The sequence below is a fragment of the Pteronotus mesoamericanus genome, unplaced genomic scaffold (assembly GCF_021234165.1).
Source record: "Pteronotus mesoamericanus isolate MK-2021 breed Mesoamerican mustached bat unplaced genomic scaffold, CSHL_Meso_final contig_2, whole genome shotgun sequence".
In the NCBI taxonomy this organism is placed as follows: domain Eukaryota; kingdom Metazoa; phylum Chordata; class Mammalia; order Chiroptera; family Mormoopidae; genus Pteronotus; species Pteronotus mesoamericanus.
Genome location: NW_026555084.1, coordinates 21317685 through 21333685, shown reverse-complemented (window position 1 = coordinate 21333685; position 16001 = coordinate 21317685). Strand labels below are relative to the sequence as shown.

Here is a 16001-nt window from a genome sequence, read left to right as displayed (position 1 = left end):
GGAATGCTCTTCAGCAATAAAAAGGAATGGACTGCCCGTCTGTTATATACACCTCAGAAACATTATAAAGAAGCCAGGCCCCAAACATGCCATGCTGTGTGATTCCATTTGTATGAGCTGTCCAGAAAAGGCCAGTGTGCAGACAAGGCAGACTAGTGGTCACCTGGGCTGGGACAGGAGTAGGGAGCTTCTGAGGTGACAGAAATGGAGTGTGGTGAGGACTTGCACAACTCCATGCAAAACAATAAAAACCATTGAATTTATATTTAGAAGAGGTGAATTTATGGGCATGTAAATTATATATCAGTATAACTGGTAAAGAATTAAACCCTTCTCCTAACTTCAATTGGTTATATTGACCTAAGATGTTCCATTACATTGGTTTTTAAATTAAAAAAAAAAAAAAGTATTTTCCATACCATGCAGTTTTTATGTCCCTCCAGGTCACAGATCTGCCTTATTTTTAACAGCCATATCATTGTTTGGCTCCCAAGTACAATTAGAACATGGTAATTTATTGCTCAACTGTTCATTCCTGTCATTTTTCACACAGGAGCTTCATTTTTATACAATAGTTTATTTTCCCCCCAGTAAATGAAAAAGATCAACAGTAGCGGCAGCTGTGACGTCCTGCAGAGCTGTGTGCGGAGGGCGCAGCTTGGTTCGCCAGCAGCTCCCCAAATACCTACGCACCCAGACCGTCTTCTGATCTTTTTTTCCCCTGGGCAGGGGCGGGGGGAAGAAAGTACACAATTGACGCATCTGAAAATACTCGATTTAATAGAAAATATGACATTGTAAACAAGCCCATTGATCTGGTAGCTTAAAATAGAATGACAGCACAATCACATTCAAAAGAGGGTCAGCGGGGCAGGGTGTTATAGGCAGGGAAAGGCAACTTCAGAAGCATCTGTGTGTCATCTGGGCACTTGGCTGCTAGGGAAGCGGGGGAACCATCACTTGTGACGACTCTCATAGTTGAGCCACCTGCCCCAGCCCTCTCCGCCCTGGCTGGACACCGCACTGGAAGTGACCGTGTCCGTTGCCCCAGGGGGCCTTTGTGTTAGTGAGCGTAAAATGGGGAGCCACGGTGAGGCCTGGGGACAAAAACACAGGACTCTAGTGGGAAAAGGGCTTCCGCCTTCCTCTCCATGCTGGAGGGTCCTTGGGGGAGAGGGTTTGACGTCTGTGGGCCCCTTGAGGCTCTGAGTTAATCAGCAAAGCCTTCTCTTTAGCCCTGTCTTCCCAAATCCTCCCCAAAGGAGTCCTCAGAGTTCGTGGAAAGGCCAACTGGCGGGGAGGGGGGAGACTAAGGAAAGAAAGGGGCAGTTTTCTTCCCATGGCACTTGTTACTGACCAGACAGACTGACTGCCCTTTATGCAGATTTTAGACACTGAGAGTTTGTTCACTCACCTGGAACAGCGACTCAAATAAGGGGCAGGCCTGCTCAAGAGGGGCTCTCAAGCCTCACCAGGGGGCTTTGTCCAGTACAACATGCCCCTGTTCCCCTGAACTGAGTCTGCACATGACAGATTCCTGACAGGAGTGTGCTGTAACGTGAACAGTGCCAGAGGCAGAACAAAAAGCAAAAAACCCCTAGTTTCTGTGGAGCAGACATCAAAATTATGGAGTGATTTTTTTTTTTTTCTGATTAAGTTACAAGTCATTTTTCCTGTAGCAAAACTCCACGACTAGACTTCACGCCCTATAGCCAGGAACAGTATGTTCATTTATCTGGAGTAATCATACTGGATTGAAGAAATGCCAGCTCTGTCCTCCTAAGGGCAATTTCCAGAAAGACCTGCCTGTCCCCATGAGGTACTTGACACTAGGATTAGCACAGGCTAATCACTGTATGGTTTCTTAGAAGACTGGCTTTTCTCTGTTTCCTTCTCTTTGATACTGTACAAGGGGTCCACCAACTTGTTATGAACAAGCATTAAACCTACAAGAAAATTAAAAACAAAAAGTAGTTAATTCAGGTAGAGGCAGAGTTCCACAACTTTCAACAGGAGTATCGAAGAGCTCTCAAGTTTTGTCCTAGAACTGATATTCATCATGTTTTCTCTGTGGATCCAAATGGAACACCCAAAGCCTAGGGAAAGAATCGGTGATTCCCTGTGAATGCTGGGATCCACAGGACTTTGGTAAATGTGATCTCTAAGAGAGATGGCCATTAAAAGGTTAATCTTTTCAGCAAAGAACAAATTCCAAAGTTGCCTGCTCACTAAAGAGGATTTTCTCACACGTTTGCTTAAAGCAGTGTGTCCTCTTTAAGTGGAAGAACAAGACTCTCAGGATAGCTGGTGCCTTTTCTCAGAAAAGGCCTGGGAAAGGCCTGTGCTGCTAGAGCTGGGAAGATAAACCACCCGAGGCTCAACAGTGCTGCAGACGTCACCACAGCGACCTTGGACTAGGACTTTCATTTTCTTTCTTCCTCAGAGTAAACAGCTCTCCAGAATGGATCCTCACAGTTACGGATGGAAGAGAAATGACTGTATTCTGGGACAGGGTTTGATTTTTACAGGAGCGATGATTAAAATGTCCAGAGCATGAAAGCTAGGTCCGCTTCCCACTGCCAGCATATCCTGGCCACCTACTCTGACCCACCCCGCCCTCACCTTTGAAATACTTGACAGTCTTCACTTTCAGCTCCAGGGTGGCGTCCTCGTCGCACACAAACACAGTGCGGGGATGCTGCTGGAAGGCAGACACGGTCCACATGTGATTCACTCCCTCCTCGATGGCTTTGTACAGAGCGAACGCCTTGTGAGCACCTGTGATGAGGATCATCACCTGGGGATCAGAGAACAAGCCCATCACGGAGGAGCAGCAGCAAACCCGGAATTCAGGCACCAGAACTTGAGTGTGGCCACCCCGAACAGCTGTAAGGACTACTGTTTTTATATCATCGCAAGTCGATCGCATGCAACACCTGCTGTGCTGCGGGCTCCCCGTGCGCCATCACACCGTAGTCTGAGTAGGGAGCATCGTTAGCCCCTTGTTCTATGATAAGCAAATGGGCTGTGGTTGGGGGGCAGGGTAAGTAACTCACCCCAGTGTCTTAGGACCCTACGTGCATGTCCTGACCACCACGCCACACGGCCCCCTGGCACCTCTGATGGTGCAGCAAGTGCCCTGAGAACAGACATGCCATACAAAGGCCCACCTCTTATCCCAGCTGTTCGGATACTCAGTGCTGGGAGGTCCTAGGCTGGGTGAGTGGTCACAATCACAAACAGAAAGATGGGTCCCATCTGCCGGGGTTTGGGGGGCCTTGGAGCAAGGCTGAGAGTCACATGGGCGGTGAGGCCCAATCCCAACAAGGCTGCCCCTTAACCTGGTCACTTTCAGTTCTGAGTATTAGACCTACCAATGTGACTTGGGGTGATGCTTCTTGTTTAAATAAAAAAAGGCACAGGCTCTCTTCAGCAGTTACAATACCAAAAAAGTGCCAGAGAGTGATTGTAAAGATGTCAGCTCTGTGGATTTCCTCTCATTGTGATTCACTTGTACCATGGAGTCATCAAGAGGACTTACTACTGTTCCTTCCTTAAAAGGTGAGAAAACAGGCATAGAGAGAATATGACTCTTCAGGACCCCAGACATAATTTCAGAAGAGAGTTTCCTGATTTCCATCCTAGGCTCTTTCTCAGGTTAGGACACACTAAGACGACAGGGAAGGCCTACAAGCTGTGAGCCCAAGACCAGCGGGGTGGCCGCCTGAGATACCAACTGACGGCGACCCAACAGCCCCAGCACCGGCGCACGTTGCACAAAGGTGCACTTTAGACGGAACCTTTCTCACATGGATGTTTGTTTACAGACTTGGGCATAGAAGCTTAAAGCTAAAATATCTCTATCTGCTCCTCACTTAATATACCCAAGGAAGAAAAAATGGAACCACAAAAACTTCAAATGTTACCCAACTTTCTAGGGAAAACCTTACTAAATTCAGTTTAGGACATTTATATTTCAATCACTCTTTTGCACGTTTATGAATCCCTGAACACAGTGCTAGAGCCACAAACATCCTAGGGCTACAGGAGTTCCCTTCAAACACACCCCGCCAAGTGCAGGGAGCCGGAGGGTCCCTCTTAGTCACTGGGCAGCTGCAAATTCAGACTCGGATGTCAGTGGTGCTGGGCGCCTCTGCCTGCGAGAAGCCCGGAAGGGGTGCGCGAGCAGGGGCCTGGGCGCCAAGGAGTCACCTCACACCGGAACCAGTGGCCCCCTCCAGAGGATGGAGGAACCGTGCAGGGTTGGTTGGGATTTTATCCTTAGTTATGTCTTCATTTTGAATACAAGTGTATTCGGGTGGTACCTGTACAGTTAACATTTCTGAACAAGACGACCAGTCGAACCCCCCAGCGAAGGCCTGTGGACTCCTTGTGCCCTTACCTCTCTGGCATCCATGACAGTGCCCACGCCCACCGTCAGGGCCATGGTGGGCACCTTGGCAAGATCTCCGTCGAAGAACCTTGCGTTGGCCAGGATGGTGTCCATGGCCAGCGTTTTCACACGGGTCCTGGACACCAGACTGGAGCCCGGCTCATTGAAGGCAATGTGTCCGTCGGGGCCGATGCCTGCCCAGGGGAGACAGGGCAGCCCTGTCAGTGCCAGCGACCCACAGCTGCAAGGCTGGACCCTCTCCTTCCCCACCAGGGTCTGCAAAACTCCCCCAGAACCGTCTCTCCTCTCATTGACCCCAGGCAGGTACGCGAAGCATATGGTCTTCCCTTTTACCCCCTCCCGCCCATGGTGAACTTGCTACCATCCTCAAAAAGCTAAGCAAGGGGCACTCCACAAAGCTGCTATCTCCCCAGATCACCGCAGTGTGACCTCTACTTCTCTCCTGCAAATAGCCGGGGCTCTTGCTACTGGGACAGAGTCACGGTGAGTCACACACGGGGCCTGCAAACACCAGGGCTGCCAAGTTTGTATAACCTCAGAACATGAGCGTTCTGGCCTCTTCCTCCCCATCTTGAAGTAAAGTGAAATCTAGAGCAGTAGAAAGGAGTCCAGCTCATACCCCTGTGAGTGACTCCAGAGCCGGGCACAGATGGCAACGTAGAGAGCACCCAGGTTAGGAACAAGGGCACAAATCCAAGAGGGAACACCTTAGGTCCCTGCCTTGTCTCCACTGCGCTGGCCAGCTAATGGTGGGCAAACCACAAACCTTCCCTGGAGTTCACTTGGCTATCTATAGCATGCAGGGGCTGGGTATGGAATCTTCTGGAACTATATGAGCCTGTGATTTGAACTGTTTAGCTAAATCCCATGACTGAGCTATAAAGCTTTAAGATTGGGAAATGGAATCTCAGAGCCCAAATTCAATTTTCTCAGTTTACACCCAAGGCACTGAAGTGCAGAAAAGGAGATATCCAAGGTCACACAGCTACTGAGCAGAACCAGGGCAGGGAGCGAGGGGTCCCACTCTGCCTTCCCTGCCTAGGGTAATGAGGGACTCCCACCGTGACTAGCACAGAGAGAAGCTGTTTGAGACAGGAATGTGTTCTAACCAAGCTGGGTGTGGCCCGGACACCTGCAGAGTGTCACGCTCACCTCCAACAAATAGCTCAATTCCGCCTGCGGCCTTGATCTTCTCTTCAAAAGCGTCGCACTCAGCCTGCAGGTCGGCCGCATTCCCATCCAGAATGTGGGTGTTTTCTGGGTGAATGTCCGTGTGCTTGAAGAAGTTGTTCCACATGAAGGAGTGGTAACTCTCTGGGTGGTCTCGGGGAAGACCTGTGGGGCCGCGGCCACACTCAAATGTGCCAAGGGCAAGCCAGGGCCTCCCTCCCCAGGATGGTGCCGGGGTATCCCCAGACCCCCAGTGGCGCTCTCAGGGAAATGCCACGCAGGGAGCCTTGGGCACCAGCCCTCTGACCCTCACCCCCTCAGGACAGGCTGAGCTGATGTCCCGAAGTGTCTAACCACCACCACCACCACCTGTGACTACGGGATTGGGCCAGAGTCGCTAGACACCATCGGCCTGAAGAATCCCCTCGTTCTGACCTCCTTTTCACAAGGGACGGACCACAGGCGGGAGGCCAGGGTACGCTGGGCCTCTGCAGGTCCTAGGCACCCATGGGTGAGGTGAGGCCCACCCAGGAAGCAAGCACACCCCTCACCCTGTGCCCCCAGACCCCACAGTTTCCCCCGGTGATGCCTGCTTAGCCTGAGCCCCGGCTTGCACACCAGCTGGTTAGAATGATCTCAGGGCTTCCCTAAAGGAGACTTTTTTTCATCCAAGAAGAAAAAGAATGTTTAAACAAGTATTCAGTGTTTAATAACATCAAGAATGTTTACAGCAAGCCTTAAAAAGGAAGGAAATTCTGACACATGCTACCGCGTGGATGAACCTCAAGGACATTACATTAAATGAAATAAGCCAGTCACAAAAAGACAAACTACTATATGATTCCAGTTGCATCAGGTACCAAGAGCAATCAAATGCACAGAGAAAGTAAAATGGTGTTTGCTAGGCACTGCGGAGAGTGGGAATGGGGAGTTGGTGTTTAGTGGGTATAGAGTTTCAGTTTCACAAAATGAAAGCAGCTGTGCAGATTGGTTGTACAACAATATGCATGCGCTTAATGCTACTGAATGTACATAAAAATGGTTAGGAAGGTACATTTTATGTTATGTGTATTTTGCTACAAATTAAAAAATAGTATTTCAAACGAAGCCATTACAAAATTACGAGTGGGTGGGGGGCTCTGAAGGAGGTGACAGAAGACCACGGTGTCCTTTCCAGCAGGGGGAAGGACGCCAGTCTCAGCTCCCCTCCCAATGTCCCTGACAGAAGGGGCGCCAGAGGACGGACACTGGAGAGAAAGTCCAGACACAGGCCCACCCCACGGGGACACGCCCCAGCCACCATCCCGCTTCCAATCATTTGTCCTAAATGGAAGCGGCATGGAACTGGGGAGGAGGCGGAGGAGAAACTACTTGAATATTTAGGATGTGTTTCCTCTACATTAGAGGCCTCCACATCTGTCCTGTCATTCAATGCTCATGACCTATGAGGTCAGTTTTATTATCCTCATTTTATAGCTGAGTAAACCAAGGCCTGGAAGAGATCGGTATCACCAAATGTCACGGGTTTCCTGAGACACTCGATTCCTCTCCTGAGCTGAGCCTGTGAGGGCCAGGACAGACTCCTGGAATCAGGTAAGGATTGAAAGGGAAAACTCACCCACATACTCGTCCATGTTAAAGGTCTTCACATATTTGAAGGACAGGTCTCCGTTCTTATAGTACTCAATTAGCTTCTTGTAGCAGCCAAGCGGGGTGCTCCCTGCAAGAGGCCACAGCCAAGAACGCCCTTCAGCCCCCAGCTCCTGGAAGCCCAGAGGGCACCCAGGAATGAGTCAGATCTGAAGTCCTCCCCAAATGCTCCAATCGTGTCGTGCCTCAGTTGCGTGTCTACCTACCTATGTCCCTGCCAGACTGTAAGTTCCAGAGGGGCAGAGCTGTGTCTGTTTTGCTCACTCCTAAATCCCCGGCATGCAGCACACCGATGACTGAAATGACTGTAATTAGTACTCGAGTGGACATCAGGCTCAATTACTGACGTGACACTCCCTGAGCAACCACTATGTGCGTGACAGGCAAAGGAGCCAGAGACATAGCAGCCCCTCTGGAAGACCTCACTGACTCGGAGTGGGGACAAGAAGCTGTAATGTCAGCTGTACCACAGCGAGGCACTGGCCAGCCTGAGAGTTCAGGGAAGACTTCCCTGAGAAGCAGCAAACTGCAGGTTGAGGCTTATTGAAAAGTCAGTCATAAAACATAAAAAAGACAGGAGGACCATTAGAGACTACAAGACAAGATCAGCACAAGGCCTGACTGGACATTGGATTAATTTTTTAAGTGATAAAAGATAAATATGGACAATTACAAAAAAATGTTTAATATAGTCTGTATATTTGATGACATTATGGAATGGTTTTTAACTTTTTTAGGTATGATAATGGTATTGTGGTTATATAAGGGAATGTCCTTAACTAAGGAGATAGATGCTGAAGGATTTAGCAGTAAAGTGTCAAGATGTCTAGAAATTACTTTCAGTGAATTCGGAAGAGAAAAATTGTGTGTGTAGATAGAACATGAGCCAGAAGAGATGAATACAAATGTGACAAAAATGTTAATAACTGGTGAATCTAGGTCAATGGTACAGTACTATTCTTTCAGCTTTCCTGAATATATGAAATTTTTAAGAGAAAAAGATTGAAAGAATAGAACCCCACCCAAATCATATCACTCTCTCTACAACCCACCAATGACATCTCGTTTCACTCGGAATAATAACCAGTCCTAACCAAGGCTCTACATAACGTGGCTCCGGACTCCCTCTCCCCCGCTTACTCATCCTGCTCTAAGCAATTCTGCCTCGGGGCCCTCACACACTCCTTTCGCCAGCAGCGCTCTTCCTTCAGGTGCCTGCATGGCTACATCTCACCTCTTTAGGCCTTTACTCAAAATTTTTCTCAGATCTTCCTCACTGCCATATCCAACGCTGCAACCGCCACCCCTGCCCAGGCACCTCCCGATCCCCTGTCCTTGCTTCATTTCTCTCTTTCCTGCCTATCACCATCTAACACTATATTTTGCTCATTAACTTGTTTACTATCTGTCTCTCCCACTACAATTTAAGCTTCAGGAAAGCAGAAACTTGTCTCTCTTGTTTGTCGCTGTATCGCTAGCACCTGTAACAGCCTTTGCTGCACAGCTTCCCTGTCCTTCCCCTGGGCTGGTTCATTTACCATCTCATCCCTTTTCCAAAGCCTCTAGTCTTCCCGTCCTCTGAGCTCCCCAATATCTAGCCAATAAACGCCTTCCTATTTAAGTGAGCCAGAGTTGGTTTCTGCGGGTCCCACCTGGAACCCTGTCCAGTGCTCCCTCTAACAGAAGGGATGGTCCAAAGAACCTGTGTGGAAATGCTGTGCCAGTTAAAGTGTGACAGGCAGAGGGGGCAGGTACTGGAAGGCCCTGAAGGCCCCTCTGAAGAGCTTGGATCTGATTCTGCAGCTGACGGGGAGCTAGGGAGGGTTTCAGCAGGAGCCCCGACTCTGACCCCTCTAGAAAACAGGATGTCAGTGCAGCCCCCAAGTGGCCGGAAGCAGAAGCAACAGTGGTTTCACAAGTACAGACGCTGCTCCCACAAACCTCCAGTGCTGAGGCTGCCAGACTGCAGCCCGCAGCCAATCCAGCTGCCGCTGTCTTTGTACAGCTCATGAGCTAAAACTGTTTCTTACATTTGAGGGGGGGCGGTTTAAAAATCAAAAGAATATTACTTTGTGACATGAAAATTACATAGACTCAAACTTCGTCCACTGACTTTTATTGATGTTCACTCATTTGGGGATTGCCTGTGGCTGCTTGTGAACTACAAGGGCCAATTAAGTAGCTGCAACAGAGGCTGAATGGCCAGTGGAGTGTAACATATTTATTACTGGCCACTTGCAGAAAAGGCTGGACCGCTGTTCCAGTGGCTGGGCCTTTGGGACTAACCCACCCCACTTCTGACGGACAGAGGCAGCACATCTGCTTTGAGGAGCTGGGGTCAAAAATGTCTCCCTATAAAGACAACATTCTGATTTTTCCCAGAGAAACTGGGGCTGTTTTTCACGTAGATCCTGTGTTTCATTAAGCCTCACAGGAAATGCTTCGAGGGACTATCTCCTCAGTTCTCCCAAGGATGGTGGCACTCGCTGGTAGCACTCCAGGTGCACAGAACAGAAATTCATTCATTACATAAAATGTATACCTTATGGTGCTGGGACTTAATCCTGCTAACCCATGGCTGACAGGAAATTACTTAGGAAATAGCCAAAAATCAAGTTTTTCCTGTTCCAGGAGTGTCCGGACCAGGCAGCAGCCGAGCCAACCGGTAAAGGAAGCCGGGTCTTCTCTTTTACACCTGCGGGGGGCTGGGGACTTTTCACTCAGAGCACCAGCACCTCAGGGCCCTCCTTAGCGTCCCTTGGCTGAGTGAGCCCACCTACTGGCCCTCTAAAGTCCCCTAATTGCTACTCTCTCCCCCGACTCTCTCCCTCCCACAACGCACCAGTGGGGAGCCCCAGGGTGAAGTACTTGTCTGGTCCTGGGTTAAACTGGATAATGCGGTTCCTGATGTATTTGGCGGCCCACTCGCTGGCCTGAGAATAGTGGTCCAGGATGATGAGCTTCATCTTGTCCTGCAGGCGGCAGGTGACAAAAGGACTCAGTGGTAATAAGTGTTGGGGGGAGAGGGATGCAGGGGAGGAAGGCACTCACTTTCAGTTCGGAGACCAGCTGACCGCTGGGCCCGGTGCCTCCTTCCCCCACCAGGAGGCGCCGCTGCGGGGACAGATCTGGGTTCTAATCGCGATTCCTTCGATTACCTACTGCAGGATCTTGGTCTAAGGACCAAAGTTCCCTGAGTCTGTTTCCTCTAATGGGAAAACCGGGACATAAGTGTCTACCTAGCAAACGTCACGATGGTGAACATTAAATGACAGAATGCATGTAACCATAGTCTACGTTGGCCCTGATCTTGTAGCTCGACCCATTCCCCTTCCCCACCCCTCCAGCCCCACCCGCTGGGTAGTCTCTACGCACGGGCTCCTCAAGAAATAGAGGGGCCAAGGGTTTATCGTGGGCCACCAGGGCCGGTGGGGGGCCGTGGGTTTGCTGGAGAGATGCGTTCTCTCAGTACTGGAGAGGGGGGTCTCTGACCGGCCGGCCTTGCTTGTGGATCCTCAGTTTCCCCCAGAACACAGAGGCAAAGGTAATCGCTCCTGAAGGAGGGCATTTGCTCCCCTGCACTGCGCTAAGAGTGAGAAGCCCCGGGCAGAAGTGACCGAATCGGCCGTCGGTGGAGGGCAGGAGCGCTTCCCCCAACCCGACTGCACTCCCATCGCCCCTCCGGCCCCGTCTGGGTGTGGGGTCCTCGCGAGTCGCTGGGGTCCCGGCCCCGGGGAGTTGGAGGCAAGGGCACGCCTGAACCCCGCCCGCGCCCGCGCCCGCCCCTGCCCCTTCCCGCGAAGAGGGTCCTCGGTAGCCCGGCTCCCCACTTACGCAGACACCTCCCGCTGCGGCTGCAGCAACAGTGCCGGCGGGCCCGCCCCGCGCGAGTCACGCGGCCGCGGGTCACGCGGCGCCAGGCACCGCCCACGGAGCAGACTCCGCCGGGCCGCACCTAGCTCCCTGTCTTTGACCCCTTGGCGGCCGTCCGCCCTCTCCGTCTGTGCAGGCCGGGGGCGCGCAGGCCCTGGCGCAGCCCCAGCCCGCCGGAGCGGGCGTGGAGACGTTATTTTGTGTAGGAGGGCAGCGACTTGGAGGCTCCCGGGCCTGCTGTCCCCAAGCCCGGGGGCTGGGGCTGGGTTTTAGTGCCGGGGCGCAGGGTCGGGGAGGAGGAGCAGAATCCTTTCCGTAGAGTCTTCCGGAGTTGGGCCTGGCTTTGCCTTCAGTTTCTTTTAATTTTTTCTTCTTTAGGTGCCACTTATTTACCTAGATATTACAACTATTGTATTGTTTTAAATATATTTGGTTCTTTTATGTCTTTTTTTAAAAGCTCCTCTTATACTAGGAAAAAAGGTACGTCCCCGGTCTCTCCACCCGAAGATAGCAGTTTAGATTATATTCTACATTTCCTTGAATAGACTTACATTATATTTTACAGCAACGGGAACACACCACCCATACCGTCCACCACCAGCTGGCCAGCCACATTCTCCAGTGCCTGCGACTCTGGTGTGTGGATGGACAGCCCCCGGGCTCACCCCTCCCCTTGGCCCAGCTGCCGCTCCAGGCCGGCTTCCGGAAGGTCGGTGTATTGGGGTGAGGCCTTGAGACAGGGCGGTGGAGCTAATCCCTTTACAGCTGGAGGGACCTGTTCTTTGGCCCCAGCGTTAGTAAAGTTTGTTTTGAATTCCGCCAGAAATCTCATCTCAGTGTGGGGATTGCAGATGTTTCACAGTGAGAGTCCAACTCCAGTCTTAAAACACAGCAGATAACATGGCCCTGGTATGTAGCTGCTGCCTTCAGATCTTTCCAGGAAGAGTAACTTCGTGTGATTTAAAGAGGGCCTGTTTCTTTTCTGTAGGGAACCAGGTCTGTGTCCCTTTTAAGCCTGGAAGCTCTGGAGTCAGATGGTTTGGGGACTAAACAGAAAGACCTGCGTTTGAATTCTGGTCTGGCCAGTGTCCACTTCCTGAGTGAGGGGAGTGAAGCAAATGGCTCGCCTTCCCTAGCTCTCCATTTTCTTATCTGGTACCCGAGAATGTAGTGGGAATGAAGTAAAACCAACCTCACGTGGCTGTTGTGAGTATTAAATCCTACCATAGCTCGGCACTCAGGGCTAGCCTTGATTATCGCTGACTTCTCCTGTCCTTCCAGCCTGATCTGTAACCCTGAAATGCTCTGTTCCCCGACCTCCTGCCCCGCTTCACACTCCTCCCACCCGCGCCTGGGTTTAAACTGTCACCCACACCCTTCCTCCCATCCTTTTGTTTTAGAACTAAAGCTTACTTCCCAGGTCAAAGAGTTGTGTGTTTATCCCTACAGCAGGACATTCTGCACCTCTTGTGTGGGCGGATGTTTTTGTATGAAGGCTCTAATAAACAGCCTTGCTTTGGGCAAACATCCTGCTCTTTGCCCTGCAAATCCTGCTTGGTTTGTGGGTTCAAGCGGGTATGATGGACCTGGCCCTACCAAGTAGAGCCCTCCCTGCCCCTGGCCATGATGGGTTCTGGCTGGGTAGTCCTGGAAGACGCTAACCCAGCAGCCAATCACAGCCTCCCTTCTCCCTGCTTCTGGTGGAGAAGCTGGGAAGTCAGATACCCCGCCAGCTTCTCTCACTAGGGGATGGACGGGTAACCTAGTTCTGGCCACTGAAGTCAAGGGTGGCTTCTGAGATTTTTACTCTCTGAGAAAGTAGAAAAGCCCAGGTGGTAAGAAAACGAGATCCCCTTCCAATCCTGTGTAGGTCAGCCATCTTGGAAGTGGACCCTTCAGCCCCAGGCCAAGCCTTCAGAAGACTGCAGGCGCGGCCAGTGTCTTCAGTTCAATTGCATGAGAGACGCTGAACCAGAATCGCTCAGCTTAGTTGCTCCTGAATTCCTGACCCACAGAAGCTGTGAGATAAAAAACACTCTTTTTAAGCTGCAAACTTACACAGTATTTGGTTAGGCAGCAACAAATAACTAATACACTGAAAAATTCCACAAGAGCATGGTGGGCAGGGGATTCAGCCCTTATCTCTCTCCCTTGTGCCTGGCAGTGCATCACCTGACCCACGAGAGAAATGCCACGTCTCACCCCGCCCTCCCGCATTGTGCTGCCCTCCCCGTGTTTGTGGAATCTGCCGCCAAGGCTTTCCCTGCGCCTTTCTTCCTGTTACTTCACTTGCTGTCTTCTACCTAGTAATCTGAGGCCATGTCTTACCTGCATGCATCAGAGCTGTATCTCCCTGCCCTTTGCATTTCCCATACCACCTAGCTCGGTGCCTTGCAAGTAAAAGCCCAAGCCCCACATGTTTCAGAGCATTGGTTCTGGAGCCCAATGGGTTCAGGTTGTGTATTGACCACTTATTAGCTCGGGCACTTAATCTCTGCATCAGTTTCCTCAACTGTAGAATGGGGATAATAGTAGCTACTTCATGAGGTTGTTATGAGGAGTAAATAAGTCGACACTCGTAAAGCATTTGGAACTGTGCGTGATACATGGTAATTGCTCAATAAATATCAGTTACTAGGTTGACCATGGGAAAACGCCATTTTTCTGGGTCAAAAACTTAAATATTGGCAATTTTACATAGTTTAACCTAATCTTACTTTTTCTCCAGAGTTCTGTTCAAAAACAACAGTCCAGTCCACAAAAACAAAGTGTTTATTAATGTCTCTACAGTAATATCAAAGAGGATCCAAATCAGAACTCAGAGCAACTTAAAATCCTCCTTGCCTCATTCCTTGTCACTGCTACCGGAAGCCATTCTCCATGTTCACTCTAAGCTCTTCCTAACTAAAAATTCTCTTTGCCCCCACACTCCACCCCACAGAACCAGCCCAAGTGGGTTCCTGCCCCACCCTCCCTTCAATTTACCCTCCATTCTCCTCTATCTTATAGTTGGTTTCTCTCAGTCCTTTTCAATGCAAGTGCCTTGGTTTGGCTTCTCCATTGTCTCATCGTCTTTCTCATCTCAAAAACTGAGACATGAAGCTGCCAAAAACTGTCTACTTAGAGAGCAGGAGAGGGGGAGAAGCTGAGAAGGCAAAATCCCATTTTTCTTTTTCAAAATTTTTAATTGTGGTAAAAAATAAAACATAAAGCTTACTGTCTTAACCATTTTTAAGTGTACAGTTCAGTGGAGTTAAGTGCATTCACACTGTTACGCAGCCCACCCCTAGAACTCTTTTACCTTGAAAAGCTGAAACTCTACCCATTAAACAACAACTCCTCCATTTCCTCCTTCCCCCAGCCCCTGGCAACCAGTGTTCTGCTTCTTTCCCTGTGAATTTGATTACTCTAGATACCTCACATACGTGGAATCATAATCGTTGTCTTTTTGAGACTGGCTTATTTCGTTTAGCCAACATCCTCAAGGTGCGTCTCTGTTGTAACAGGTGTCAGAACTTCCTTCCTTTTAAGGGCTGGACATTATTCCATTATGTGTGTATGTCACATTTTGTTCTACCATTCTTCTGGCCTTGGACACTTGGGTTGCTTCACCTCTTGGCTATTGCCAAATTCCTTTTAAAGGGGTTAACTGAGCCCCAAATCAGTAATTTTAGTCTCTTTCACAAGAGAAAACAATGTAATAAACCACACAATTGTGTGGTTCAAAAGTTCCATGGGAAAGCAGGTCAGAGCCTTCAAAGGGCCTCGTAGAGCCAAACAGGACAGACGCCGGTGGCTGAGGCAGGGACCGGCTGCAGAGCCGCACCATCTGGCTTTAACCCCAACTCTACCACTTGCTGATTGGGTACCTTCTGGTAAGTCACTTAATTTCTTTGTGCCCAAATTGCTTCATCCATAAGAAAGGAAAAATAGGATTTTCCTTAAACTATGTACAAGTGTAACCAAGGGTGATTACCTCAGGAAGGAATAAGTGATTTAATACACGTAAGACACTTAAGAGCCCTGATGGACACAGTTCGCCATTGCCAAGAGTCATTATCACTGGGGTTTTGAGGTGGACCTTGAAAGACAATTAGGATTTGGTCATGAAGAGAAGGATGGAGGCATTACAGACAGAGGCGACCAAAGGGTGGCGGCACAGAACACCCAGTTAAATCAGAAGGACTTCTAATTGCCTACGCAGATACACTTTGAGATAAAAGAAAAATATTGCATGAGACATGCTTACTCTAAAAACACTTGCTGTTTATCTGAAATACATTATAAGTATCTAAATTACAGATCTCTTTCAATATATCTCCCTAGTGAGCTGGTTCTCCTTAATGGTTCCTCTTTTTGCAGCATTTGCTTTTGAAATTGCTCCACATTGCAGTCTATGTCCATTTATGTCTTCACATGGTTTCTGCATTGGTCACATCCAACTTATTTGGTCCTTGGCCACTGAACATTCATTAATGTGAAATCATGGCCAGCATTAGCATTATGAGCCGGTATGTGGAACGTGTGCTGGCATGAAGTTAACAACTCTGCAACTTGCTCTTCGAATTTGGTGGTTGAAGCATTTGCTACCATCTTTCATAGCATGACTTGCTGTTCCACTGCTGCATTTCTCGATCAACATTTTTTCAAATGTCCGCTAACAAAAAGGAGCACTGTCATCAATTTTTGTTCCTTTTTTCTTCAGCTACACATGATGATGCCACCTACTCCTGTGCTGAAAGAGGACTCAGTAACATCCATGTAAAAATAGTCGAATTTTTCAATGGATGAAATGCATTTCAAAAGAGTCATCGCGAAGTGATTAACCATTTTGGCCTGTAATTTATTTTCCTGTTTATATATAATGTTGTCCCGTTTAAAAACATCTTTGCTA

At 49.4% G+C, this 16001-nt stretch overlaps 1 protein-coding gene across 4 annotated transcripts; it reads right to left on the bottom strand.

Moving 5' to 3' along the window:
• Positions 1 to 770: 770 nt before the first annotated feature.
• On the bottom strand, positions 771 to 11743 carry GNPDA1 (glucosamine-6-phosphate deaminase 1). Of its 4 annotated transcripts, XM_054568262.1 has the most exons (8): positions 11069 to 11112; positions 10286 to 10440; positions 10077 to 10206; positions 7203 to 7304; positions 5567 to 5749; positions 4403 to 4587; positions 2623 to 2797; positions 771 to 1946 (listed from the first exon to the last, which is right to left on the bottom strand). In XM_054568262.1, the coding sequence occupies exons 3-8, from the start codon at positions 10198 to 10200 to the stop codon at positions 1846 to 1848; spliced, it is 870 nt and encodes a 289-aa protein (XP_054424237.1). In that variant the 5' UTR covers positions 10201 to 10206; positions 10286 to 10440; positions 11069 to 11112; the 3' UTR covers positions 771 to 1845. The 4 variants fall into 4 exon arrangements, with proteins under 4 accessions (XP_054424237.1, XP_054424239.1, XP_054424238.1 ...); XM_054568264.1 differs by lacking the exons at positions 10286 to 10440; positions 11069 to 11112 and adding an exon at positions 11659 to 11743; XM_054568263.1 differs by lacking the exon at positions 10286 to 10440 and having other exon boundaries at positions 11069 to 11124.
• Positions 11744 to 16001: the final 4258 nt, after the last annotated feature.